At 41.6% G+C, this 26,953-nt stretch overlaps 1 protein-coding gene across 4 annotated transcripts in view; it reads left to right on the top strand.

Annotated features, from left to right (window-relative positions):
• The window catches only part of LOC110509694 (microtubule-associated serine/threonine-protein kinase 3), a 181,867-nt gene that overhangs the window by 140,126 nt on the left and 14,788 nt on the right, over window positions 1-26,953 (top strand). For 3 of the 4 annotated variants that reach the window (XM_021590733.2, XM_021590736.2, XM_021590735.2), the window contains 14 exons: window positions 4,884-4,972; window positions 11,282-11,351; window positions 13,684-13,762; window positions 14,911-15,068; window positions 15,273-15,348; window positions 15,868-16,077; window positions 16,624-16,725; window positions 17,085-17,217; window positions 19,407-19,468; window positions 19,558-19,649; window positions 20,033-20,241; window positions 20,495-20,633; window positions 21,588-21,720; window positions 21,994-22,159. In XM_021590733.2, the coding sequence (XP_021446408.2) occupies window positions 4,884-4,972; window positions 11,282-11,351; window positions 13,684-13,762; window positions 14,911-15,068; window positions 15,273-15,348; window positions 15,868-16,077; window positions 16,624-16,725; window positions 17,085-17,217; window positions 19,407-19,468; window positions 19,558-19,649; window positions 20,033-20,241; window positions 20,495-20,633; window positions 21,588-21,720; window positions 21,994-22,159 (1,718 nt within the window). The remainder of the gene's footprint in view (window positions 1-4,883; window positions 4,973-11,281; window positions 11,352-13,683; window positions 13,763-14,910; window positions 15,069-15,272; window positions 15,349-15,867; window positions 16,078-16,623; window positions 16,726-17,084; window positions 17,218-19,406; window positions 19,469-19,557; window positions 19,650-20,032; window positions 20,242-20,494; window positions 20,634-21,587; window positions 21,721-21,993; window positions 22,160-26,953) is intronic. The other variant, XM_021590734.2, reaches the window with a different exon arrangement.

Below are 26,953 nucleotides of genomic sequence, written 5' to 3'. Positions count from 1 at the left end.
GGACTTCGGGAATAGATTGAGCAGATGTTTAATCACAATACTTTAGGGGTGTGTGTGTGCAGAGATGGGCCGTTGTGGGTGTGTCCACTGGGCAGAAGTGTGGCACTCTCTTGGTGTAAATAGACTGGGTTAAACCTGATCCTCTTTGAATGATCACATGGGAACCGGATATTATTCAGTTGGCTATCCTGATGAATGTTTCATGGCTAGGAGCCACATCCTGGGTCTTATTCATATGGCACCAAATGGAAGAACGTACCCGAAATAGGGAGGACTTACTTGAATTTGTCCAATAAGAAACGCTTGTTTTTGTTTTCTGTTGAAAAACGTTGAAAAAATGTTGAAAAACGCTACGCTGATCCTTAATAAATACGACCCTGATGACAGCAGTTCTCTGTCCCCACCAAGAAAGAGCCAAGATAGGCCTTGGGTTTAGTTTTCTTCTGATGATTCTTTGGTTTTGGTCTAGGCTCTCCTGATTGACATTTCACAATGGCCCGGCCCATTGTGAAATGGACCGGGCCACATGACTGACAAGGAGTTTCCATAGGTGAAAATCCCTTCATGAGTTTGACATAAGGGTAATGCCAACTAATTTCACTGTTTTATCCGTAGACCTAATATGTGACGTCATATTTTGATCTTCTCTCTCAAACCCTTCCATAGAGTTATTAATGCTCTACCACTTGGTAAGTCTGAACAAGGATAATGTGGTTATTATTATTATCATGGCTTGTAAGACTTGTCATAAGCATGTATGACCCTCTTATAATGTCTAATCTAAACGATGCTGACTTAATGACAACTGTTTGACCACCTCAAGTCATATCTTGTGAGGCAGCGCTTTTTTCGTAATTCCTATTCATTCCACAGTTGAAGACAGCTGTATAAGACGGAACCCTATCATTATTGTTATTCATCAGCCAGCCTCCATTGCACATGAACAAACACTTAAAGATAAATTGGCTTGTTCGTTAGAAAACGTTCTCTCTATCCTCTATGACCATGTCACACTGTTGGCTCTGTGAAAGCAATCCCATTATTTTGCCGTGTCTCTGAAATCCTATTGTCATTTGGTATAATCAGACAAAAAGCATGTGGTATTTTGGGGGCCTGTGTCCAAGCCAAACAAACAGCATACTCCTGTGGATTATGTATTGGAAGTGAGTTTAGTGAGTTCTCTAAGCCCACAAATAAATGTAGGATTCTGCTGATTTATAACGTGGCTATTGATTCACTTAAATGCAAATTCCACCAAAAGCGTCCCTATGATAACATGGAAGGAGATGCAATGGTTCCTTCATGTTCAAGGAGCTAGGATATTCACAAATTCAAACAAGCTATAGTTGACTTACTCACATTGGCACCTCTGTAACAGCTTTTGAGATGTATACTGAACAAAAATATGAACGCAACTGGCCAAAATGTCAAAGATTTTACTGAGTTACAGTTCATATAAGGAAATCAGTCAATTGAAATTAATTAATTAGGCCTTATTCTATGGACTTCACATGACTGGGCAGGGACACAGCCATGGGTGGGCCTAGGAGGGCATAGGCCCACCCACTTGGGAGACTGGCCCACCCAATGCAGAATGAGTTTTTCCCCACAAAAGGGTTTTATTACAGACATAAATACTCCTCAGTTTCATTAGGTGGTTGGTCTCAGACGATCCCGCAGGTGAAGAAGCCAGATGTGGATGTCCTAGGCTGTCATGATTCAATGAAAATCATTCTTTCATAGGTATTCTTTTTGTCCAGATGGGATAGGGACATGTAATGGCGATTGCGTCATCTCCGGACCTGTATGGTCGGTGTGCAAACTGAAATGGGTCTAGGGTGTAGGGCCTCCCGGGTGGCGCAGTGGTCTAGGGCACTGCATCGCAGCGCTAGCGCTAGTCTGGGTTCGTGCCCAGGCTCTGTCGGCCGTGACAGGGAGGTCCGTGGGGCAACTCACAATTGGCCTAGCGTCGTCCGGGTTAGGGAGGGTTTGGCCATATCCTTATCTCATCGCGCACCAGCGACACCTGTGGCGGGCTGGGCGCAGTGCACGCTAACCAAGGTTGCCAGGTGCACGGTGTTCCCTCCGGCAAATTGGTGCGGCTGGCTTCCTCGTTGGATGCGCGCTGTGTTAAGAAGCAGTGCGGCTTGGTTGGGTTGTTTTTCAGAGGACGCATGGCTTTCGACCTTCGTCTGTCCCGAGCCTATACGGGAGTTGTAGCGATGAGACAAGATAGTAATTACTAACAGTTGGATACCACGAAATTTGGGAGATAAGTGGGTAGAATTTATAAAAAGAAAATAAAAATAAATGGGTCTAGGGTGGCCGGTAAGGTGACGGTGATATGATCCTTGCTTAGCCTCTCAAAGCAGATCATGATGACAGAAGTGCTATGAGGCGGTAGTCATTTAGTTCAGTTATCTTTGCCTACTTAGGTACAGGAACAATGGTAGCCATATTGAAGTATGTGGAAATATGGCTGAATTTAAACAATGTAGTTATTCCCTCACCTAGTCTATCGGAGTGCAAGATTGAGATTTATTGATTCTACAAAGCCTTTCAGATCTTTGTGAAGTGCCAAGGGTAGATTTGGAATTGAGCCATTATGTTGAAAATCCTACAACAGAAAAATGGCTAGTGTTCAGAGGAGAAGGGGTGAATGCCTGAAGCACACCTAATGCAATCCTCTCACATGGCAGTGACTCCTCACTGAGAGAGCATTAAGATCGGAGCACCCCTTGGTGCAATGTCAACTGTAGCAGCTGCCTCGCCACAGACCTGACAGACAGCCAGTGTGCGTGTGTGTGACACACTGATTATACTCCTGTATATGCTCGTCTGTGGAATGGCACTGTCCTCTAGCCATGATGCGGCACACTACTGCGCCGTACTCTCACTCGCTCTCTATCAAAGCCTCAGCTCCTATCCTAAAACACTGAAATGGACAAGATGTCTAGTTATATTCACACTGTATGAAATGTGCTTCAATGTCAGCTTAATTCTCTGTGAAACGACATGGCTCTCTGCTGAGCTGGAGGTTGCGCAATGTCATTGAGGTCTGACCTTGCAGTGAATTGTCCCATGTTTTAAGGAATGGGGTGTTTTCTCATTCTATGTCATCTGGGAAAGCTATATACTGCAGCGCGATGTGGGTATTGATGTCTGTAGTGAAAATACACTGAGTATACAAAACATTAAGAACACCTGCTCTTTCCATGACATCGACTGACCAGATGAATCAAATTGTATTTGTCACTTGCACCAAATACATCAGGTGAAATACAGTGAAATGCTTACTTACAAGTCCTTAACCAACAATGCAGTTTTAAGAAAATACCTTTAAAATAAAAGAAAGAGATAAGAAAATCAAATAATTAAGGAGCAGCAGTAAATAACAGTAGCGGGGCTATATTCAAGCGGTACCGGTTCAGAGTCCATGTGCAGGGGCACCGGTGTCGAGGTAATTGAGGTGAAAGCTATGCTTGATTTTTTATTGATGTCACTTGTTAAATCCACTTCAGTCAGTGTAGATGAAGGGGAGGAGATGGGCTAAAGAAGGATTTTTAAGCCTTGAGACAATTGAGACATGCGTTGTGTATGTGTAATTCTTCAACATCTTGCTAGCTAGCAACGATAGCGAAGCCAGCTGCAGTCACATATTGGTGAATGGAAATGGGGCTTCAGTCAGCTGATCGTTAGAGTTTTTATGGTTATGACGGTTATTTTATTTTCATGACTGTCTTCATCCATAACCGTCAGTTACACAGGTATACGGTAATTGTGCCAGCCCTGACTAGCCCTATATTTTGTGTGTTCAATGAATATGCAAATTGACCTTCCCCAATAGAATCATCACTTACCTCTTTCTACATGAAAGTCACTGTTAACTGAATTTTCTCACTACCAGCTGTGCAGTATTTTTAGCTTCCTCTGGGTGTAGAATCAGGTCTGCAGTGTTTAATAATCCACAGACAAGGCCCATCTTCGACTAACCAGAGGCACTAATGAGGACTTTTTTCATTATGAATCTGCTACTCATGTTGCTGAGACTGCCTGGTCATATAGTGCTCGGGGGGTTATAATGTTTAATGGATCCTGCTGGTTGGGGCCTGCTAGGACAGGATTGGCCTATAGGAGATATCTGGTTGGTCACATTGGCCTATAGGAGATATCTGGTTGGTCACATTGGCTTATAGGAGAGACATGGGCTGAGTTTAGACAGGCAGCCCAATTATGATCATTTTTTTCACTAATTGGTCTTTTGATCAGCATTGAAAAAGATCTGATGTGATTGGTCAAAATAACAATTAGTGGAAAAATATCAGAATTGGGCTGCGTGCGTTAACGCAGCCATGGTGGGTCACATTGGCCTATAGGAGATTATTTGGTGGTACCTTCTGTGGCAGATTGGCCTATAGGGGAATATTTGGTGGGTCACATTGACCTATAGGAGAGATCTGGGCCTCTAGAATTGGGTTATGTGGACTTGCAAAGCTCTAGGTAGAAGTTCCCCACAGATGTAGGTTCACCTTATTCTGCTCCAGCCCTAGCCTTCTCTTAGGGGGAAAATGGCATCTAGGGCAACTTCATCATACTCCAAGTGCTAACCTATATCAATCTAAGAACGAGGGAAAAAGTGTTGAAGAGTTTCCATGTCTTTAATGTTTTTCTTTTACAGTGTGTACTGGAAGTCATTTTTGTGGATGTGAGTGATGTATTGGTGCAGTGAAATGTCAAGTGCATCTTAAGTAGCTACGATTACATCTGGCATGTTTACTTAGACAATAAAACACTCTGACTGACTCACTGGCTGACAATGAGGCTTTGTTGACTCTTTCTCACCAGTTTAGCTGCCTAACCTCTTACTGTCTGTGTTTTCATAGCTGCAGGACGAGCAACAGAAAAAGCCTGATAGGAAGTGGTCAGTCTTCTGCGCTTCCGCGACCTCACTCCCCCCTCTCATCGCATACAGGTAAGGCTTGTCTGTGTGTGAATAATTGTTGTACTGTACAGTACAAGCATCTGTATTGATGGGTGTGTGTGATGTGTCCGATTGAGTAAAATACACAATGAATGTTGTGCTCGCAAAGAGGCTTTGGTTGGCCAGAGTGTTCTACCCCTGAATGAAGGCCATTGTCTGTGGGTAAATGCAGAAGCAGTCTGGAAACGGCACTCTTCAGGAGTGCAATCTGTTTCTGATTCATTAGCCACCCGCAAGATCCTCCTCTGTCTCGCTCTCTCTGTAGACCTTTACCACAACACACTGTCTGAAATGTTAGCAACCTGTCTTCTACAACAAAAGTGACAAACTAGCTGTTTCTGCAAGAAATCTTTTCCAATTCTTTTTTATTATAATGGCAAATGCTTTCATTGAAACTGATTTCAAAGGAGGATGGGATCTGAAAATAATGTAAGACCATGCGAAATACAGCACATCTCTCTGATGGTACAACTATTTTAGTAAAGTTTTGGTTGTAGCCTGGTGTCCAGACACAAGTGAGTCTAGGCTACTTTGGTCCAAACTGTAAACTGAAGGCAGTCTAACTGCATTATTTCAGAATCATACTTAAAAACATTGACAGTGTAGTGAAAAATAATAAATCAGCACATTATAGTTGGGTTGCACATAAGACAAAAGGCAAAAGCAGGCTTGAGTAAACAATAGGCTTTTCGTGGTACAGCCGAAGACAAGTCTCTGATGCCAATGGTTAAAAAGGGTGAGTGCTCTGTGCTATCGGAGCGCTGGCATTGGAACCAGCAGGGATTGTGATTGTAATGGATCAAGAAGTGGCAGGCCTCACGAAGGAAATGCACAGGGAGGAGAGGGTGGATTTAATCTATTCCAGCCTGGGTGTTTTATTTCCTGACAGGCCAAACACTGATAACGGCCCGCTGTTTGCGTAGTCAGACATTCTTGCCTTGCTAGAGAGCTCATTCCTTAAGATGAACTATGTGAGACGTAGTGACGGTAATGACAGGGCTGAACTATGGGAGAATTTCACTGGCTGGCACAGACGTATTGCAGGTACATGTACTGTACATTTGGTAAGATCGTTATTTCCAGTTATCATGTTAGTTGCAGTGGTTGTAAACGTTTTGGCATTTAGGTGATGGCAAAGCCGGAGTGTGTGCCTACAGTACCCATTTTACTTTGACATATCGTTCACGGCTCTTTTCTTCAGTAAAATAAACTCAGCAAAGAAAGAAACGTCCTCTCATTGTCAACTGCGTTTATTTTCAGCAAACTTAACATGTGTAAATATTTGTTTGAGCATAACAAGATTCACAACTGAGACATAAACTGAACAGGTTCCACAGACATGTGACTAACATAAATTGAATGTGTCCCTGAACTAAGGGTGGGGGGGGGGTCAAAATCAAAAGTAACAGTCAGTATCTGGTGTGGCCACCAGCTCTATTAAGTACTGCAGTGCATCTTCTCCTCATGGACTGCACCAGATTTGCCAGTTCTTGCTGTGATATGTTACCGCACTTTTCCACCAAGGCACTTGCAAGTTCCCGTACATTTCTGGAGGGAATGGTCCTAGCCCTCATCCTCCGATCCAACAGGTCCCAGACTAGTGGTCGACCGATTATGATTTTTCAACTCCAATACCGATTATTGGAGGACCAAAAAAGCCAATACCGATTAATCGGCCAATTAAAAAAATAATAATAATAATTTTAAAAAAATATATATATATTTGTAATAATGACAATTACAACAATACTGAATGAACAGTTATTTTAACTTAATATAATCCATCAATAAAAATCAATTTAGCCTCAAATAAATAATGAAACATGTTCAATTTGGTTTAAATAATGCAAAAACAGTGTGTTGGAGAAGTAAAAGTGCAATATGTGCCATGTAAAAAAGCTAACGTTTGAGTTCCTTGCTCAGAACATGGTGGTTCCTTTTAACATGAGTCTTCAATATTCCAAGGTAAAAAGTTTTAGGTTGTTGTTATTATAGGAATTATAGGACTACTTATCTCTATACCATTTGTATTTCATATACCTTTGACTATTGGATGTTCTTATAGGCACTATAGTATTGCCAGAGTAACAGTATAGCTTCCGTCCCTCTCCTCGCCCCTACCTGGGCTCGAACCAGGAACACATCGACAACAGCCACACTCGAAGCAGCGTTACCCATCGCTCCACAAATACTTGCAGACTAAGGGGAATAACTACTCCAAGTCTTAGAGCGAGTGATGTTTGAAACGCTCTTAGCGCACACCCAGCTGTGCTGTGCTTGCGAAGAGCTGCTGGCAAAACGCACGAAAGTGCTGTTTGAATGAATGCTTACGGGCCTGCTGCTGCCTACCATCGCTCAGTCAGACTGCTCTATCAAATCATAGACTTAATTATAACATAATAACACACAGAAATACGAGCCTTGAGTCATTACTATGGTCGAATCCTGAAACTATCATTTCGAAAACAAAACGTTTGATATTTCAGTGAAATACGGAACCGTTCGGTATTTTATCTAACGGGTGGCATCCCTAAGTCTAAATATTCTTGTTACATTGCACAACCTTCAATATTATGTCATAATTACATAAAATTCTGGCAAATTAGTTCGCAATGAGCCAGGCTGCCCAAACTGATGCATATACCCTGACTCTGTGTGCAATGAACGCAAGAGAAATGACACAATTTCACCTGGTTAATATGGCCTGCTAACCTGGATTTATTTTAGCTAAATATTTTTTTTTAATTTTTTTTTATTTTACCTTTATTTAACCAGGCAAGTCAGTTAAGAACAAATTCTTATTTTCAATGACGGCCTGGGAACAGTGGGTTAACTGCCTGTTCAGGGGCAGAACGACAGATTTGTACCTTGTCAGCTCGGGGGTTTGAACTCACAACCTTCCGGTTACTAGTCCAACGCTCTAACCACTAGGCTACCCTGCCGCAGGTTTAAAAAATATATGCTTCTGTGTATTGATTTTAAGAAAGGCATTGATGTTTATGGTTGTGTACAGTTGTCCAACGACTTTTTCGCAAATGTGCTTTTGTTAAATCATCCCCCAGCGTTGCATCGATTATATGCAACGCAGGACACGCTAGATAAACGAGTAAAATCATCAACCATGTGTAGTTATAACTAGTGATTATGATTGATTGATTGTTTTTTATAAGATACGTTTAATGCTAGCTAGCAACTTACCTTGGCTTCTACTGCATTTGCGTAACAGGCAGGCTCCTCATGGAGTGCAATGAGAGACAGGTGGTTAGAGCTTTGGACTAGTTAACTGTAAGGTTGCAAGATTGGATCCCCCGAGCTGACAAGGTGAAAATCTGTCGTTCTGCCCCTGAACAAGGCAGTTAACACACCCTTCCTAGGCCGTCAATGAAAATAGGAATGTGTTCTTAACTGACTAGCCTAGTTAAATAAAGGTATCGGCAAAATCGGCGCCCCAAAAATACCGATTTCCGATTGTTATGAAAACTTGAAATCGGCCATTCCAATTAATCGGTCGACCTCTATCCCAGACGTGCTAAATGGAATTGAGATCCGGGCTCTTCGCTAGCCATTGCAGAACACTGACATTCCTATCTTGCAGGAAATCACGAGCAGTATGGCTGTTGGCATTGTCATGCTGGAAGGTCATGTCAGGAAGAGCCAGCTGGAAGGTCATGTCAGGATGAGCCAGCAGGAAGGGTACCACATGAGGGAGGAGGATGTCTTCCCTGTAACGCACAGGGTTGAGATTGCCTGCAATGACAACAAGCCCAGTCCGATGTTGCTGTGACACACCGCCCCAGACAATGACGGACCCTCCACCTCCAAATCGATCCCGCTTCAGAGTACAGGCCTCGGTGTAATGCTCATTCCTTCAACGATAAATGTGAATCCGACCATCACCCCTGCTGAGACAAAACCGCAACTCGTCAGTGAAGAGCACTTTTTACCAATCCTGTCTGGTCCAGCAACGTTTGGTTTGTGCCCATAGGCAACGTTGTTGCCAGTGATGTCTGCCTTACAACAGGCCTACAAGCCCTCAGTACAGCCTCTCTCAGCCTATTGCGGACAGTCTGAGCACTGATGAAAGGATTGTATATTCCTGGTGCCACTCGGGCAGTTGTTGTTGCCCTCCTGTACCTGTCCCGCAGGTGTGATGTTCGAATGTACCGATCCTGTGCAGGTGATGTTACTCGTGGTCTACCACTGCGAGGATGATCAGCTGTCCATCCTGTCTCCCTGTAGCGCTGTCTTAGGCGTCTCACAGTACGGACATTGCAATTTATTGCCCTGGCTACATCTGCAGTCCTCATGCCTCCTAGCAGCATGCCTAAGGCATGTTCACCCAGATGAGCAGGGACCCTGGGCATCTTTCTTTTTGTGTTTTTCAGAGTCAGTAGAAAGGCCTATTAAGTGTCCTAGGTTTTCATAACTGTGACCTTAATTGCCTACCGTCAGTAAGCTGTTAGTGTCAGGTGTATGTTCATTAATTGTTTATGGTTCATTGAACAAGCATGCGAAACCGTGTTTAAACACTTTACAATGAAGATCTGTGAAGTTATTTGGATTTTTGCTAATTATCTTTGAAAGACAGGGCCCTGAAAAAGGGACGTTTCTTTTTTTTGCTGAGTTTAGCTATTAAGAATTCTGGATCGTTAGTGAACTCATTTTACGTATGAATCATAAACAGTATTTGGTTTAGATTAAGTCTGCTCCGCATAATCTATTACGACTGCTACTGTTTAAATAAGCAATCCCGGTACCTTTTCTCGAAACACATAAAATTCATCTATATTATCCTGTGTCTACATGGCTGATAGAATTTGATTATACAGGATTAATCTCAAATAATGGACTTGACCTCCATCTGGATTGGGTTAAGTGTTCCTTTTCCTCAGGTGTATTCTGTCCCATTCTGGTGATTATTTATTAACGCTCATCAGCTGTGATTAAATTACACCACAATTAAACAGGTGACATTCATCACCATCTAACTAGCCTCGCTCTGTTCCCCAGTACCACCATTGTTACCCAAAGCCTGTTCGCTATCGTCAGACTCGTCACAGGGGTTGGACACCTTAGTTAATTAACTGTTTATTAACTGTCCCCCCTTCGGCTACAGAGTTCATTATGTCTAATTAACGTTGAACCGATGGTTGGTTCTTAACCTTATCGGTGAGTGAACACAAAGCCTAATTGCTGTCGTTGGGGTAAGACCCGCTGTTTGATGTTGAGTAGCCTGAGGCAGTAGCCACAAAACTGTAGGGCTGTGGGTAATAAGTGCACGCTGCCCATATGGATGGTGGGTTGGAGAGATAGAGGGATAGAGGAATAATTTGAAGGGCCGCCCTGGTAGAGTACGCTTCAGGCTCCACTATGGGACATTAAGGTCTGCAATAAAACCCCAAGACCCCGAATATTCGCGTCTGTTAGCTAAGGGCTATAACCATCACCTTATGGATGGCAGAAAATGTGTATTTTATAGCCAGATGTCTTCACCCAGACTGTCTTTGTTTGTGCCATTTCATTTACATAGCTATTTAGAATACGGTATTAGCCTATAGACAACTCTTACCCACAGGTCTTTATTCCACATTCAATCCATACAGTTTTAATAATTAGTTTTAATCAGCATGCTAGTGCTAGGCAGGTAGTGTACCTTTCATGTATTTCTAGAGTACAGTACCTGTCATGCATTTGTAGTGCCTTACAACTAGCACATTTGCAAAGCAAATCAGAAGTCCATTCTTCCCCTAGCTCCTTGAGCTGAAAGTACTGTACGCTGCTAAAAATTGAATTATTCATTGCTTGGGACAATTGCACGTAAACGTTATATTGCAATTTTAAAGAATTAAAAATTTGTGTGTGACATTTCTTGTGTGTCTCCCGATGAATCGAAGCCGATGTAGATTGTTAATATTATGTAGTTACTGATTCAAGCAGAGCAGTCCCATTTGAGATGCTTTCAGTCTTCCTAGATTACGCTCCATCAGATAAGAGACAAGGAAACACAATCAAATCTAAAATGCGGTTTAAGGTACAATAAATAGCTAAGAGTAAATTGATGAAAAAATTGAATTTATCTATGCTGGTTTATTAGACTTTCTATGGTTTTTCATATCAATGAATCAATGTGACAGTGCTTAGACCAACTCCCAATTTGGAATAGGTTTGATTCTATGCTCTAGGCTTATTATTATTATTAACTTCATTCATTGCTTTTATTTCAGGTTTATGAATGTTTTTTAATTTGAATTGTTTACTTCTAATCTTCCCTTATTTGTCTGCTTTTCCTCTGAACAACAGGAACGAGTCCTCAAGACAGCCCCAGAAACTTCTCTCCTAGTGCCTCAGCCCACTTCTCCTTCGCACGAAGGTAATAAGGAAATGCATGTTCTATTAGTAACTCTGCTCAACTATCATGCTTGCAGGAATAAAATGTTTTTTTTTGTTTCGTTTAACAATTTCCTGAAAGTAATTCATACTTCAACTCGGTCATCATTTTGCTTTCTCTTGGTAATTATCTGACAGACATCATAACAAATGTGGGATACAAAGGAAATACGAATCTTGATAGATTTATAATATTTTTTTTTTACAACAAAACCAAATTCTGGTGCTATTATAGTCTGATGCAGACAGTTAACGGTTCTTTTGAGAAGCGAAGGCAGGATCTTACTGTCTTCTGACTGGCTCTTTATACAGATATATAAATCACAGGCAGGTTCAAGGGTTCAGTCTTTCACAAATAGAAACCTGAAAGGTATTTTTGTTCTACCCTCACTCAACACATTTTATTTTAAGAGTTTTCTTTATTGTTATGATTCACAGTCTTTGCCACAGACCAGGCAGGTAACGTCATGTTAGGCCTCTGTTTGCTTTTCCCAACAATGCAGAGAGAAATAATAGAAAAGTAATAATGAATACACAATGAGTAACGATAACTTGGCTATATACACAGGGTACCAGTACCAGTCGATATGTGCGGATACTAGGTAATTATGGTGTACTTACTGTATACAGTGCCTTCAGAAAAGTATTCAGACCACTTGACTTTTTCAACATTTTGTTACGTTACAGCCTTATTATAACATTGATTTAAAAAAAATAAAAAAATGTACTCATAAAATCTACACACAATACCCCATAATCACAAACCGAAACAGTTTTTTTGACATTTTTGCAAATTTATTACAAATAAATAACAGAAATACCTTATTTATATAAGTATTCTGACCCTTTGCCATGAGACGCAAAATTGTGCATCTTGTTTCTATTTGTCATCCTTGAGATGTCTCTATAACTTGATTGGAGCCCACCTGAGGTAAATTCAATTGATTGGACATGATTTGGAACGACACACACCTGTCTAAATAAGGTTCGAACAGTTGACACTCCATGTCGGAGCAAAAACCCATCCATGAGGTCAAAGGAATTGTCCATAGTAAAGGGTCTGAATACTTATGTAAATGTGATATTTCAGTTTTTTTATTTATACATTTGCAGAAATGTCTAAAACTGTTTTTGCTTTGACATTATGGGGTATTGTGTGTAGATTGATGAAGGGGGGGAATTTTTTTTTCCATTTTCGAATAGGGCTGTAACATAACGAACTACAAAAATCTCTGAATCTGGAAACACTCATCTCCCTCACTAGCTTTAAGCACCAGCTGTCAGAGCAGCTCACAGATTACTGCACCTGTACATAGCCCACCTACATTAGCCCAAACAACTACCTCTTTCCCTACTGTATTTATTTTATTTATTTATTTAGCTCCTTTGCACCCCATTATTTTTTTTTCTACTTTGCACATTCTTCCACTGCAAATCTACCATTCCAGTGTTTTACTTGCTATATTGTATTTACTTTGCCACTATGGCCTTTTTTTGTTGCCTTTTTACCTCCCTTATCTCACCTCATTTGTTCACATTGTATATAGACTCATTTTTCTACTGTATTATTGACTGTATGTTTGTTTATTCCATGTGTAACTCTGTGTCGTTGTATGTGTCGAACTGCTTTGCTTTATCTTGGCCAGGTCGCAATTGTAAATGAGAACTTGTTCTCAACTTGGCTACCTGGTTAAATAAAGGTGAAATAAATTCATAAATAACAAAACGTGGAAAAAGTCAAGGGTTCTGATTACTTTCTGAATGCACTGTACCTAGCCATTATATCTGAATCATGAAAAATCCCTTTTGATTTGTTTTTATCTGTCCCTACATGTAGTCTCATGTGTTATTCCTTTGACAGTTTGTTTTCTTGTTCCGTGTTATTGGTTAGTGCCAAATAAGGTAGTAAGGTGCTTGTTGCAGGTAGCAGAGGTCAATGACACTGCTTCAGTAGGCTATTGAAAAGCTGAATATTTTCTGCCTTTTCCGTCAGAAAAGTGAAGGTTGCATATGACATGCCTCTGATCATTACTGCACATAGATCAAAGGTCACCCAGAACCTTTGATTTTTAGGCCTTTGCAGATTTCACTTTGTACATTTTAAAAATAAGCTCAGTCAAATAAGGGCAGTTATGTTATGTATAATCCTGGATATCTGAGTATTCTTGTTTTGAACATCATTCATCGGTATTGTAATATATTGTTCATAACTACAGTTCTCATTCCTGATTAGTAATGGATGAGTTTAGGGATGGGTTCAAAGTTAATGGTCTGCCTCTTTCTATCTCTGTCTGTCTGTCTGTGTGTTTGAGAAGGACGGATGGACGACGCTGGTCTTTGGCATCTCTGCCCTCCTCTGGCTATGGCACCAATACACCCAGCTCCACTGTCTCTGTACGTACCATACCTTACCACTCACTTTGCTACAATTACTTAAGAATCAACTCAATGAGTTATTACATGTGTTAGCTAGATTTTTTTTAAAGCAATGCCAAAAAGGTTGTTAAACCTAAACCCCTTCACATACAGTATACCGATGGAAAACCGTTTCCATCCCGCCCCCAAGAAATACAGATACCAAATCACTGGAAATGTAAGAATGAATTTGAATCAAGATGTTTCAATGTGAAATGATAATTTGATAGACTGCCTCTAGTCTGTTCTTCAGTGACCGGTGCTGTACTGTAGGCTATTGGAAGTCAGATGAGGGGCGAACAGATACTCCTGCTAGTGTCTCCCAGGTTGACATACCACCATACCAAATATTTTTTAGGGAGTAAACATGGCCCTGACACAAAGCCAACAGCTATGCCCCACACATAAACAAAGACACACGCGGCAACGCGTCCGTGGCCACGCACTCTTGCACACACATACAGAAACACACGCACATAACCACCCACACCTCTGATCTGTTTACTGACAAAGTCAAATCACACAGGCAGGAAATGGTCAACTCTGACACCTATGCGTCACACTCACACGCAGGATTGACCACACACACACAAGCCCAGTAAGCACGCCTCCACACACAAAGTAATGGGTTGTTTGTTTACAGCCAAGTTTTATGAGGACATTCATTTAGAGTCGATAAATACGTGATGTTTTGTTGGAGGCTGGTGACGATTACTGTTAGAGAATTTACTATAGAGAAGGAGTAAGACTGTTTGTCCAGGCTATGTTTACACATCTGGTTGCTACGGGTCTTTGCAGCTCACTTGAAGATGAATCCTTTTTGGATTTTATTTCAGAACAATGTGTTCTGAGAAGAAAAGGGAAAGTTCACAGTAATTTGTTAGCTTTCATGTACCGTCACAGCCATTTCAGCACCCATACGTTTCAGTCCTTCATTTTCGAGACACTGTAGAAGGGAATAGGTGCCGTAATGAACATGTGCCCAATCAAATGAACACAGCAGTCAGAAAAAGCACACACTCTCCTGGTAACTGCCATTCTCTCGTGCAACGACGTCAATCAAAGCGTTAGCCTCTCGTTCTTCTTTTTATCTTTTCTCGTTCAATGTATATTCATTTCATTTCCAGTCGTCCTGTTCATCACAGGAGAAGCTTCACCAGCTGCCCTTCCAGCCCACGCCGGACGAGCTGCACTTCCTCTCCAAGCACTTCTGCACGGAGAGCATCGCTGGGGATGACCGACGGAGGGGGACCACGCCCATGCGACCCCGCTCGCGCAGTCTCAGGTACGTACGAAGGCCGGGCAAGGTCACTCACCTTTATAGATGCCGGGGATAACAGTCGCTGAATTAGTATCCTCCTTTTATATACTTTTATGTGAATAGTTTTCAAATGAGATTTGATTCAAACTATACCAATGTATTTGTGCTGTAAGATACGTGTTGTAATATAATTACTGATCATTCCTTTGTATTTCTATGTATTTGCAGCCCTGGAAGATCCCCATCCTGTTGTGATCATGAGATTATTATGATGAACCATGTCTACAAGGAACGCTTTCCAAAGGTGAGGAGCCAACTGAGTTAGATCTATAATGTCGTATTGCCTTCAAGCTAGAATCCTTAATTGAAACAATAACAAATTGAACCACCCCCCTGCCTGTTTCGCTAAAAACGCTAAGGGGTGGGGCGTAGACAGAGCTATGAATGCAAGTACTGACCTTCCATAATATCAAATGTATAGTTTTAACCATGTTTTGCGGCTATACAGTGTTTGTTTACATTTAACTTGTTTACCTTGTTTTCAATCTCTTCAATCGGTGTACGACAGTTGAACTAAGCGCATGAGGCATTTATAAGTTATATTATTCAAGAATTGATGGGTACATATCATTAATTTATAAGTCCAAAAATGGATGTAACATCTAAGGATTCCAGCATTAACAATGGTTATTTGTTATCAAAACAAATGCTAATGTTTTAACAGTTGTTTCTGAGAGTTGGTCTTTTTCACCTTTGAACCTTGTCACCCTCTCTCAACACATTCTCTACTTCGAACCCTTTCCACCCCTCTGTGTCTCTCCAGGCCACAGCCCAGATGGAGGAGAGGATCCAGGAGATCATCCGGACCAGCTCCCCGGAGAGCGTGTTGCCGCTGGCGGACGGTGTGCTGGGTTTCGCCCACCACCAGATCATCGAGCTGGTCCGTGACTGCCTGGAGAAGAGCCGCCTGGGCCACGTCACGTCACGCTACTTTTGTGAGCTCACCGACAAGCTGGAGAGGCTCTTCCAGGAGGTGGGTGACATTTTCGGTACATCTCAATAGTGTAATAATAATGAATGTAATGCAAAAGGGGTTTTCTTTCCTTGTGTCCTCTACTCTACAAAATCTGGAATAATGAAGGAAAGGAGATGAGGAAAGTGTAAAGGGTAGTATAGAGTGTGGTGCCACCTGCTATCCATGGGGGATATCACTGGTTAACTTTAGCAGCCATCAACCTTTTACCGTAGTAATAAGTACACTGTAAGTACAATGTCAGTGCACATTACTGCACAGGACTTTGAAACTATCAAACTGATTCTTTCACCAAAATCATTTGGTTTACAGTGCTCCCTTACCTCTCTGGTATTCAAAGTCATTTTCGTCGCACAATTTCTAATCTGTAACTATTAATAACTTGTTTATAGATGTTCTGTATTTCTCAACGTCCTCTCCCCTCATGCATGCTTCCTATTATACTCCCTCCCTTTCACTTAATGGTGCTTACAGTCCCGAGTACTGAGCAGCTCACAGGTCCGTGGGAAATGTTGAACGAGTGTGTTCTGTTCTCTGCATCTATAGTCCACGTCCCGGTCGGAGAGCCAGGAGGTGAACTTCATCAAAGAGCTGGTAAAGAAGATCCTCATCGTCATCGCCAGGCCGGCGCGCCTCCTGGAATGCCTGGTATGTCTCGCCTGATTGTCGCTAGCTAGCTACCAAGCACATGGCCATGACTTCAGACATTGCACAAATTAAACGGCAACTAGGGACAGGTTTTTTTTCCAAGGGACAGAGGTTTTTCCTGACCATGTGGTGTGACTAGTTAAACCACTGAGTCCTAATACTAAGTACAAGTTCTATCTGGTGGTGACAAGCCATATAGATGCAATCCATCCTCCTCTTGCTCCTGCTAGTCCTCATTGTCACAATAACATCACCATCAACCCAGAGAAAAGCCAACAGCACACAGACGATGCCCATTGGAACTTAAAACTAAGAGTTCCAAAAGTGAAACCCGTGTCCCCGTGTTGTCCTCTCCTCAGGAGTTTGATCCAGAGGAGTTCTACCATCTGTTGGAAGCTGCCGAGGGTCACGCCAAAGAGGGCCAGGGCATCAAGACTGACATCCCCCGCTACATCATCAGCCAGCTGGGTCTCACACGGGACCCCCTGGAAGGTACGTCAAGTTTGACTTTTGACCTTTTAGGGAGTAGGTAGACCGTGCCTAAACCAGGGCTCTCCAACCCTGTTCCTGGAGAACTACCGTCCTGTAGGTTTAACTCCAAACCTGTTCCTGGAGAACTACCGTCCTGTAGGTTTAACTCCAAACCTGTTCCTGGAGAACTACCGTCCTGTAGGTTTAACTCCAACCCTGTTCCTGGAGAACTACCGTCCTGTCGGTTTTAACTCCAACCCTGTTCCTGTAGAACTATCGTCCTGTAGGTTTTCACTCCAACTCTAATCTAACGCACTTGATTAATAATTAGCTGGTTAATACGCTGAATCAGGTTAATTACAACTTGGGTTGGAGCGAAAACTGACATGAGGATAGTTCTCCAGGAACACGGTTGGAGAGCCCTGGCCTAAACCAAAGTTAGTGGAGGTGCAGCCGCACATCACACGTTCAGAAATGAAAAGAGTGCTTTCTGATGAAAGCTGCAAGGGCTGTGAACTCATTCCAGTGGTGGGCTGCATTGATAAAGGAAGTAATCAAGATGTACATTCCAATTCTTCACCCTTTTCCCGAAGTGTACCCCCTCGTGGATTTCAAAGGAATGGAGTGAGGAATATGGTAGAAACTCCCTCCAGCCATGCTTGCACCAATCCAATGATTTTTAAATGCATGAGGGGGATTGAACGAGTGCAATCTTCTGGAGAAAGGTAGAGAATCGTAACGCAGCCATTGTATTGTGGATCATCCAATCACTTGTCATGCTTTGTGTTCTCGAAGTCCCAGCTACATTGATGACCCGATGAAAGTATGATAAATATAATTCTATGATAAGAATATGATCCTGTCACAGAATCTAGTTAACCCCAACCAGCTTCATCAGAACACTAAAGCCTACATTTTGAGAAAAATAATTTCTCATTTTTATTAACTTGCACATTCTGCTCCTCGTAAAACTCCCTCTGTAATGTACTGTGATAATGTACTACGATAAATAAAACATTGTAATTATGTTGTGGCTATTGGGGTCTAAACGTTTTGGAAGCACTGCTGGAGCTGAACATCTTATCAGTTTTTAGAGAAGAATGACTTGTATTGTGCTGTATAACTACTACAAAAGAACTAGTACTAGAAGTACTAGCTACCATTTCAGTATCCACAATGACCAAAATATTGCATCAGCATTACAGTAAATATTTTTTTGCAAGGCTAATATAACCTGTCAGGCTAGTATTAAACACAAATGAAGAAGGTTTAAGACAAAGGTGATGTAGAGTATCATGTGTCCTCTACTGAACAGACTGCCATCCTAATGACTCTCTCTCTCTCTCGCTCTCTCTCTCGCTCTCTCTCTCTCTTGCTCTCTCAATTTAAATTAAACCCCAACGTTCATTCTGACTAATTAGAAACGAATGGTCTCCCTATAGAGCTGAAACAGTTCTACACACAGACTGGCTCACTAACCTCCGTCCTCATTTGCCAATGTCTCTCCACTCATTTCCCCTGGGCTTATTCCGTGTGTTTTCCTTGTCCAGTAGCCTGGAGTGCTGGAAGCAGCCTTCTAGGCAGGGACAGATGTTAAGTGGCATTGGAAATGGGTTTAGGGTCTCTGTGGGGACGACCGAACGACCCCCCCCCCCCCCCCCCCCCCCCCCTTCCTGATTCGCTACCTCCTGCTGTTCATACATCACTGATGGGAAGGGATGCACACACACACGTGCATGTATATAAACGCTACGCATGTAAGACGCACACACATACGCAAAACACGAACGTACACACATACACTTGAGTGTTCTGGAGTTGTGGTTTTCTTAATGGATGTCTGACATGTGTTGCTGCCACTTCTGGTTTCCACCTCATTTCCTCTCATTTAGGATTTCTCAGACTCAGCTTATTAGGTGGACAAAGTCAACAGATTGCTCTTTCTTAACTGCCAAAAAAAATAAAGTGTGTTAATGTGCAGTAATGTCATGGCCAGGCTTTGACTAAATGTTGAGGTGTGTATATATAGGACATCTGGATTTAAAGGTCACTGTTTGGTGCTTGGAGGTGAAAATGCTGAAATTGCAAAGTCAAATGAAATGCTGTTCTCTCTCTCTCTCTCTCTCTCTCTCTCTCTCTCTCTCTCACTCTCACTCTCACTCTCACTCTCACTCTCACTCTCTCTCACACTCTCTCTCTCACACTCACAGAAATTGCTCAGATGACCAGTTATGACAGTGGGATAGCGGAAACACCAGAGACGGATGACTCTGTGAGTATTCAGTATATTTTATTCAAGTTTTTAATTACAGGTTTGATGTATTTCAGTAGAATAAAGTTTCTCTACTCTCGTCCTCCCAGTCCCAGAGTCTGAGCGCGGCCCTACGATCCCGACGAAAGCCCTGCGAGATGGACTTTGAGATGACCAAACTCATCAGCAACGGAGCCTACGGGTGAGAGAGACATCTCTGGTGTTCGTCAGGACGGTTATATGATGGAATCCAAACCTGTTTCAGCTGTCATTTAGGATTTGAATTGGATATGTGATTTGGATTTACTCACATTTTGTACTCATATTTTCAACCTTCAATTCATGGCCCTGTCCTTTTCTGTTCCTAAACCACAAATAAGTATATACCGCAGCACTTACATCATGTATTCCCTCTCCTACAGAGCTATGAATGTGTGATTTCAAGCCACCTTTACCACGTTTATGGCTAACCGTGTCATTCTCTGTCTGACAGAGTAATGTATGGTTGATTTAACTTAGCCTTTGCTACGTGCCGAACATATTGACTCCTCTCACTCTCCGCCTCTCTCTCTCTCTCTCTGACAGGGCTGTGTATCTGGTGCGCCATAAGGAGACCAAGCAGCGTTTTGCCATGAAGAAGATCAACAAACAGAACCTGATGCTGAGGAATCAGATCCAGCAGGCCTTTGTGGAGAGAGACATCCTGACCTTCGCTGAGAACCCCTTCGTGGTCTCCATGTACTGCTCCTTCCAGACGCGACGACACCTCTGCATGGTCATGGAGTATGTGGAAGGTAGCTAGCCTTTTCTTATTTTTTTTTTAACGGACCCAAATCGGTGGAAGACAGAATGCTGACACCCGGGGGGATAAACTGCTGTAGAAATACTGGTTCATGTTAATGTCCATCCCTATTTTTTACCAAATGCACTTTTTAGGTTGGGATTAATCATTAATAATTTTACAAATGTTGAATGTACTTCATTGTAGTATATTTCAATGTCAGAATTAACTCAATAAACCAAGTATCTGTCTCTGTGTGCCATTAGGAGGTGACTGTGCCAACCTGCTGAAGAACATGGGGCCCCTGCCTGTGGACATGGCCAGGATGTACTTTGCTGAGACGGTGCTGGCTCTGGAGTACCTCCACAACTATGGCATCGTCCACAGGGATCTCAAACCAGACAAGTCAGTCTCTAATATCTCTATAGTAAGGTCAGATAATGTCACTGAGAAGGTAGATAGATATAGCCTGGTCTCAGATCTGTTAGTGCTGACTGGTGATTTTTATTTATTTGTCTTTTTTTTATTAATTTATTAATTTCCAACATGTCACACTAGCCAAGCAACAACAAATAAAACACCACATAAACACACATAGTTCACTCTCCTCCTATTTTGTCACATTTCTATACTTTTCTTTGCATATCACAATTGAATCCTAACAAGAAATTGAAAGACAAATGTTGCGTATATGGGAGGGCTGCAACGAAATTTAAAGAACAAGAAATAAATAGGTAATTCATATTATGAAATGCTAAAGTTAGTCATAATAAAGTTGCCAGCAATTTTTCATTATGTACATTATTTGTATAAATGTACTGTACATATTATTGATTGGTATATTGGTTTTGTATAAATCATTTTGTATCAATACCCATGATTATTATTGACAAATTATAAATCAAATCTTCCCCCATTTTCATTCACACCAAGACAACTTCAAACTTGGCCCATTTGTTTTCATATTCCTTTATCTTTCCCTTTATGTTTACAAAAAAGATCACGTTTGACAGTGTTCATTGACAGTTTGAGCCATTCTGCAAATAAGGGTGACTGCTCCTCTTTCCAGTGCCTTAAAATGACCATTTTAACAATGAGAGTTAGTGACCTGAGCATGGAAGCATTTGGTGTATTTTGACTGATGATCTTAACCTTTTTGAAATTGCCAGTCACTTGAGTGATCAATGTTATTGTGCCAATTGAGTGAGATTGTGTAGTTGTACAGTCACAGTCACATGTAGAGGGTTGCAGATGTAATTGCAGGGTATAGTACATTTCCTGAGCTCCAACAATGCCGTACGCTATCTTCTGCCATTGGCATCCATGTTATGGTTTTCTCTCGTTCTCTCCCTTCCCCAGTCTGCTGGTGACCTCCATGGGCCACATCAAGTTGACAGACTTTGGGCTGTCCAAGGTGGGCCTGATGAACATGACCACTAACCTGTACGAGGGACACATAGAGAAGGACGCCCGGGAGTTCTCTGATAAACAGGTACATTGTGTGGAGATGATTGACATTCTACCTACAGTATAAGCCAATCTTTCTTGCTCATTTATTTATTTTGGTAATGAAAACAAGAAAGCAGAGAGAACATGACAACTATGGTATTCAGTCTGAACACTGTTCGAAGTGTTCAGAAATTGGATACCAACAGCTTTCAGGTTATTCTTTTTCCAATGTGACAATGTCCAGCCTCAACCTTTCACCAAAACATACTACTATTATAATGTGCCTATACCTGTTGCCTTCTGTCTGTGTCTGCAGGTGTGTGGGACCCCAGAGTACATTGCTCCAGAGGTGATCCTGAGACAGGGCTATGGGAAGCCTGTGGACTGGTGGGCTATGGGCATCATCCTCTATGAGTTTCTGGTCGGCTGCGTACCCTTCTTTGGAGACACACCAGAAGAACTGTTTGGGCAGGTCATCAGCGGTCAGTCTAACTCTCTTCTCTCCTTGTGATTTGACTTATGGGGCGAATCCTAAGTTCCAATGAAGTCGAATTTGCACTTAACGTTGACATCAATGCATAACTAAGTAGGACAAAAATATGCAGGCCTTAATGGTAATATCTAATTATTCAGTATGGAATTAGATGGTGCCAATCTTTCCGATTCATTTGGGATTAAGGCATGTAATGCACAAAACAGATGGTGTGTGGGGGTGTGGATTCAGCTTGACATGAGACATACATTTTTTTTCAAGTTTTTGATAACTTTATGATAGTTTAGAGAGAACCCAAGTGTTCCCTCTATCCTATGTTAATGAATGTGCTGCCATGACAGATTTGGTGTGCTCTCCATCATGGCAGGCCAGAGGGACGCAGTGTTAATTAAAGGGCTCTGAACACGCTGAGCTGAATGCCACGCTGCTCAGGCCTGAGGGCCACCATGCATATTCATGCTTCACTCCCAAATTTGATGAAAATGGGAGCGAAATGGCGCCAAAGAGAAATCCGTGGAATGGCGCAGTCTATACTGGTGTGGCTATTTTTCTACTTTTGCGAACAGTCTACCCTTGTCAAACACACATGAACACACAGAGACATGGAGATGCACACACAGATATTTTGATCACATACAGTACCTTCAGAAATTAGTCATACCCCTTGACTTATTTTACATTTTATTGTGTTACAGTGGATGGATTAAATTGCTTGTTTTTTACACACAGTACCCCCATAATGACAAAGTGAGATGTTTTTAGACATTTTTGTTAAATTATTGAAAATTAAATATTTCATTTAAATAAGTATTCCCACCCTTTGCTATGACACTCCAAATTGAGCTCAGGTGCATACAATTTCCTTTGATCATCCTTGAGATGTCACTACAACTTGATTAAAGTCCACCTGTGGCCAATTAAATTTGTTGGACATTGTTTAGAAAGAAACACACCTGTCTAAATAATGTCCCACAGTTGACAGTGCATGTAAAAGCAGAAACTATACTAGTTCCAAGGAACTGTCCAAAATATAATTGTGATGAGGCATACATGTATATCCAGTGGTGGAAAAAGTACTCAATTGTCATACTGGAGTAAAAGTAAAGATACCTTAATTGACAATGACTCAAGTAAAAGTGAAAGTCACCCAGTAAAATACTACTTGAGTAAAAGTCCAAAAGTATTTGGTTTTAAATGTACTTAAGTATCAAAAGTCTAAATATTTCAAATTCCTTATATTAAGCAAACCAGACGACACAATTTAATTTTTTTCTCTCTTATACTGATATCCAGGGGCGTACACCGACACTCAGACAAAATTTACAAACAAAGCATTTGTGTTTAGTTATTCCGCCAGATCAGAGGCAGTAGGGATGACCAGGGATGTTCTCACTCACTCTTGAAGTGTGTGAATTCAACCGTTTTCCTGTCAAATTGTAACACGTACTTTTCGATGTCAGGGAAAATGTATGGAGTAAAAAGTACATTATTTTCTTTAGGAATGTAGAAAAGTAAAAGTTGGCAAAAATATAAAAAGTAAAGTACAGATACCCCAAAAAAACTACTTAAGTACAGTAGTACTTTAAAGTATTTTTACTTAAGTACACCACTGCATATATCTGGGGAAGGGTATACAACCATTTCTAGAGTGTTGAAAGTTTCCAAGACCACAGTGGTCATTGGGAAATGGAAAAGATATGGAACTACCCAGACTCTACCCCGATCCTGACCAAACGGGCAAGAAGGACCTTGGTCAGGGAGGTGACCAAGAACCCAATGACCAATCTGACAGAGCTACAGAGTTCCTTGGCTGAGATGGGAGAACCTGCCAGAAGGACAACAGTCTCTACAGCACTTCACCAATCTGGGCGTTATGGGAGAGTGGCCAGACGGAAGTCACTCCTGAGAAAAAGGGCACATGACACGCCTGGAGTTTGCAAAAAGGAACTTGAGAGACTGAGAGTATAAGGCAAATGATTTTTCAGAATGAGACAAGAATGAGACAAAAATGTAACTCTTTGGCCTGAATGCAAAGCCCTGTCTGGAGAAAACCAGGTACAGCTCATCACCTGTCTAACACCATCCCTAACATGAAGCATGGTGGTGGCAGCATCATGCTATGAGGATGGGATGTTTTTCAGCGGCAAGGACTGGGAGACTGGTAAAGATAGAGGAAACAATCAATGGAGTCAAATAGAGCAAAATCCTTGGTGAAAACCTGCTTCAGAGTGCAAACAACCTTAGACTGGGGCAAAGACTTACGTTTCTACAGGACAATGACCCCAACCATACACCCAAAGCAACGCTGGAATGGCTTCAGAACATAAATGTGAAAGTCCTCGAATGGCTCAGCCAAAGCCCAGACTTGAATCCCATTTGAAAGTCTGTGGAAAGACTTGAAGATTGCTGTTTACCACCGCTCCCCACCTAACTTAACAGAGCTTGAGAAATCATTAAGGAAGGAAGAATGGAAGAAAATCCCCAAATGCAGATGTGCAATGCTGATAGCCAATACGACTTAAAGCTGTAATCGCTGCTAAAGGTGCTTCTTGACTCAGGGATGTGAATACGTCTATAAATTAGATATTTCATTTTCAATACATTTGCTAAAATGTATAAAAAAATGTTTTCACTTTGACATTATGGGGTGTGTACATGGGTGAGAATTAAAAAAAATACTGAATCAATTTTGAATTCATCCTCTAAAACAACAAAATGTGACCGACAGGCTCGATTCGGTCTTTTGTAGCAAAATTTGAAACGGTGTTCTTTACATTGGATACATTTTTATGTCCAAATGTTATGTCTTAGTAATTCTGCTTTGAAAGTTGATAAATTTGTAACCACACTTTTGAGAAAATGTCCCTTGAATGTATTGGTACCTACTGGAAAGCTCGTCTTTATCTTCACCCATTCAGCATCGTTCACACCTTCTTAGGCTTCAGCCCCACCCATCTCTTTAAGGATTCACATGTGAGGCTATGTACTAAACAACTAGATATTTCAAGACTAAAGGCTGGCTTATACTACGGGTGTATTCGTAAATTTAATCAGAGTGTGCTCTGGGCGTTCGTATACTCAGAGCGTGCACACCGGACGAGGAGAAGGGTTGGTCCGGGGGTTCTGACTAACAGCAGTCAAGCACCCAAGCTAACTGGCTAACGTTGGCTGGCTTGCTAGCTACTTCCAGACACAAATGAGAGAACTCTCTGACCATTTTACTCACTCTAGCAGAACTTGTTTGGCTGTTTTTACGTTATCTAGAGCATTGGTGACTGCAACTGTGCTGTTGGCAAAAATGTACTGACATTTTTATGCCAACGATTAGTGACACAGGCCCTATTCAATGGGTGTTGAGCGTTCGTAAATTATTCCGCGCTCTGGCACACTGACGGGAGTGCTCTGAAATCGGAGTAGATGGCCAGAGCGAATTTACCAGCTACGTCTATCGACAGTTGTTGCAGTGACATTATGAACATTCTATTGAAATAGTTACTTGCATAATGTAGTCTTTTGTTTAGACTTGTAGCTAGCTAGCAAGCTAAACAATTAACCATAATCCCATCTCATAACGTTACTACCCTGCATGAATCTGCAGGTAGATAACCAACCAGGTTCAATTTGAGCCAGCTAGCATTAGGCTATAACTAGCAATGCAAATGGCTCAGAGATATGAATAATATTACTACACAGATCATACACGTAACATTAGCTAACTAGCCAGCTAACGTTAGCTAACTAGCTAACAGTAGGCTTTAACTTGAAATGATAACGACTTTCTGACAAAATGAGAAATGTCATATCTGAAAATGTAGCTAGCTAGACTATCTTACCCGTAAACATGGATGGACGCTTCTCCCTCTCTCTCACGGATGCCATGGTTACCCTTAGTTTGAAGACGTAATCCAGAGTCAGGTGTTTTATACAACAGTTCTCTTTTTGACTCCATCTGCATATTTGCAATCAAACGCCAGAATTATCTCCATCTCCTTAGCTATCATACTTTAATTGCACTGCCTTCAAAACTCGGGTTTTCCAGAAAGTGGAGAGCAACACTTATGCAGTGTTAGCAGATTCTAAATTATTACCTACACATAATGACCAGCTCATGTTATAGACAGCAGCGAGCTACATGGCAGATCAATTCGAACTCATCTCTCTGCATGTCGAGCCTACGAGCCTACTCATTACCTAGGCCGATCATGGCTGGCGGGATGGTTGTTGTCTTTTTCTGTGGCTAAACCAACTAGGCTCGTAATTTAACAATTGTATTCATATTTACAGATGGCATACAAGTTTATTATTAAGGCACATGAAGTTCACATGTTCCAGAAGGCATTTCTGCCTAAAAACGCATTTTGATAATAAAAAAAATGGCGCGACATACGCCCAGTTTCCTAAAACGAGTCACGTGGATAAGTCGAAGGGTATGAATACTTTCTGAAGGCATTGTAATTATTAAAACAATTCAGACCTGGATAATACATATTATTCCAGTACTGGAGAACAGACAATCATGAATTTAATCTCATCCTTGAGGGAGTGAAGATCGCCAATTTCCAAATTCAATGGTGTGAATAACAATATGCCCTTTTGTCTGAGGAAACTCTCAATGACATGCATTAATCAGATTGACCATGGGACTGTTAAATGTGGCTAACTGCTAACTCCGTATGTGTTGTCTATGGGATAGTGCTAATGGCTAGCTAACTCGGTGTGTGTTTCTATGGGATATTGCTAACGGCTAGTCAACTCAGTTGGTTTTTTTGTGTGGGATATTGTT

The sequence above is a fragment of the Oncorhynchus mykiss genome, chromosome Y (assembly GCF_013265735.2).
Source record: "Oncorhynchus mykiss isolate Arlee chromosome Y, USDA_OmykA_1.1, whole genome shotgun sequence".
In the NCBI taxonomy this organism is placed as follows: Eukaryota; Metazoa; Chordata; class Actinopteri; order Salmoniformes; family Salmonidae; genus Oncorhynchus; species Oncorhynchus mykiss.
The sequence above is the reverse complement of the archived record's forward strand: the minus strand, read 5'-3'. Positions and strand labels throughout refer to the sequence as shown.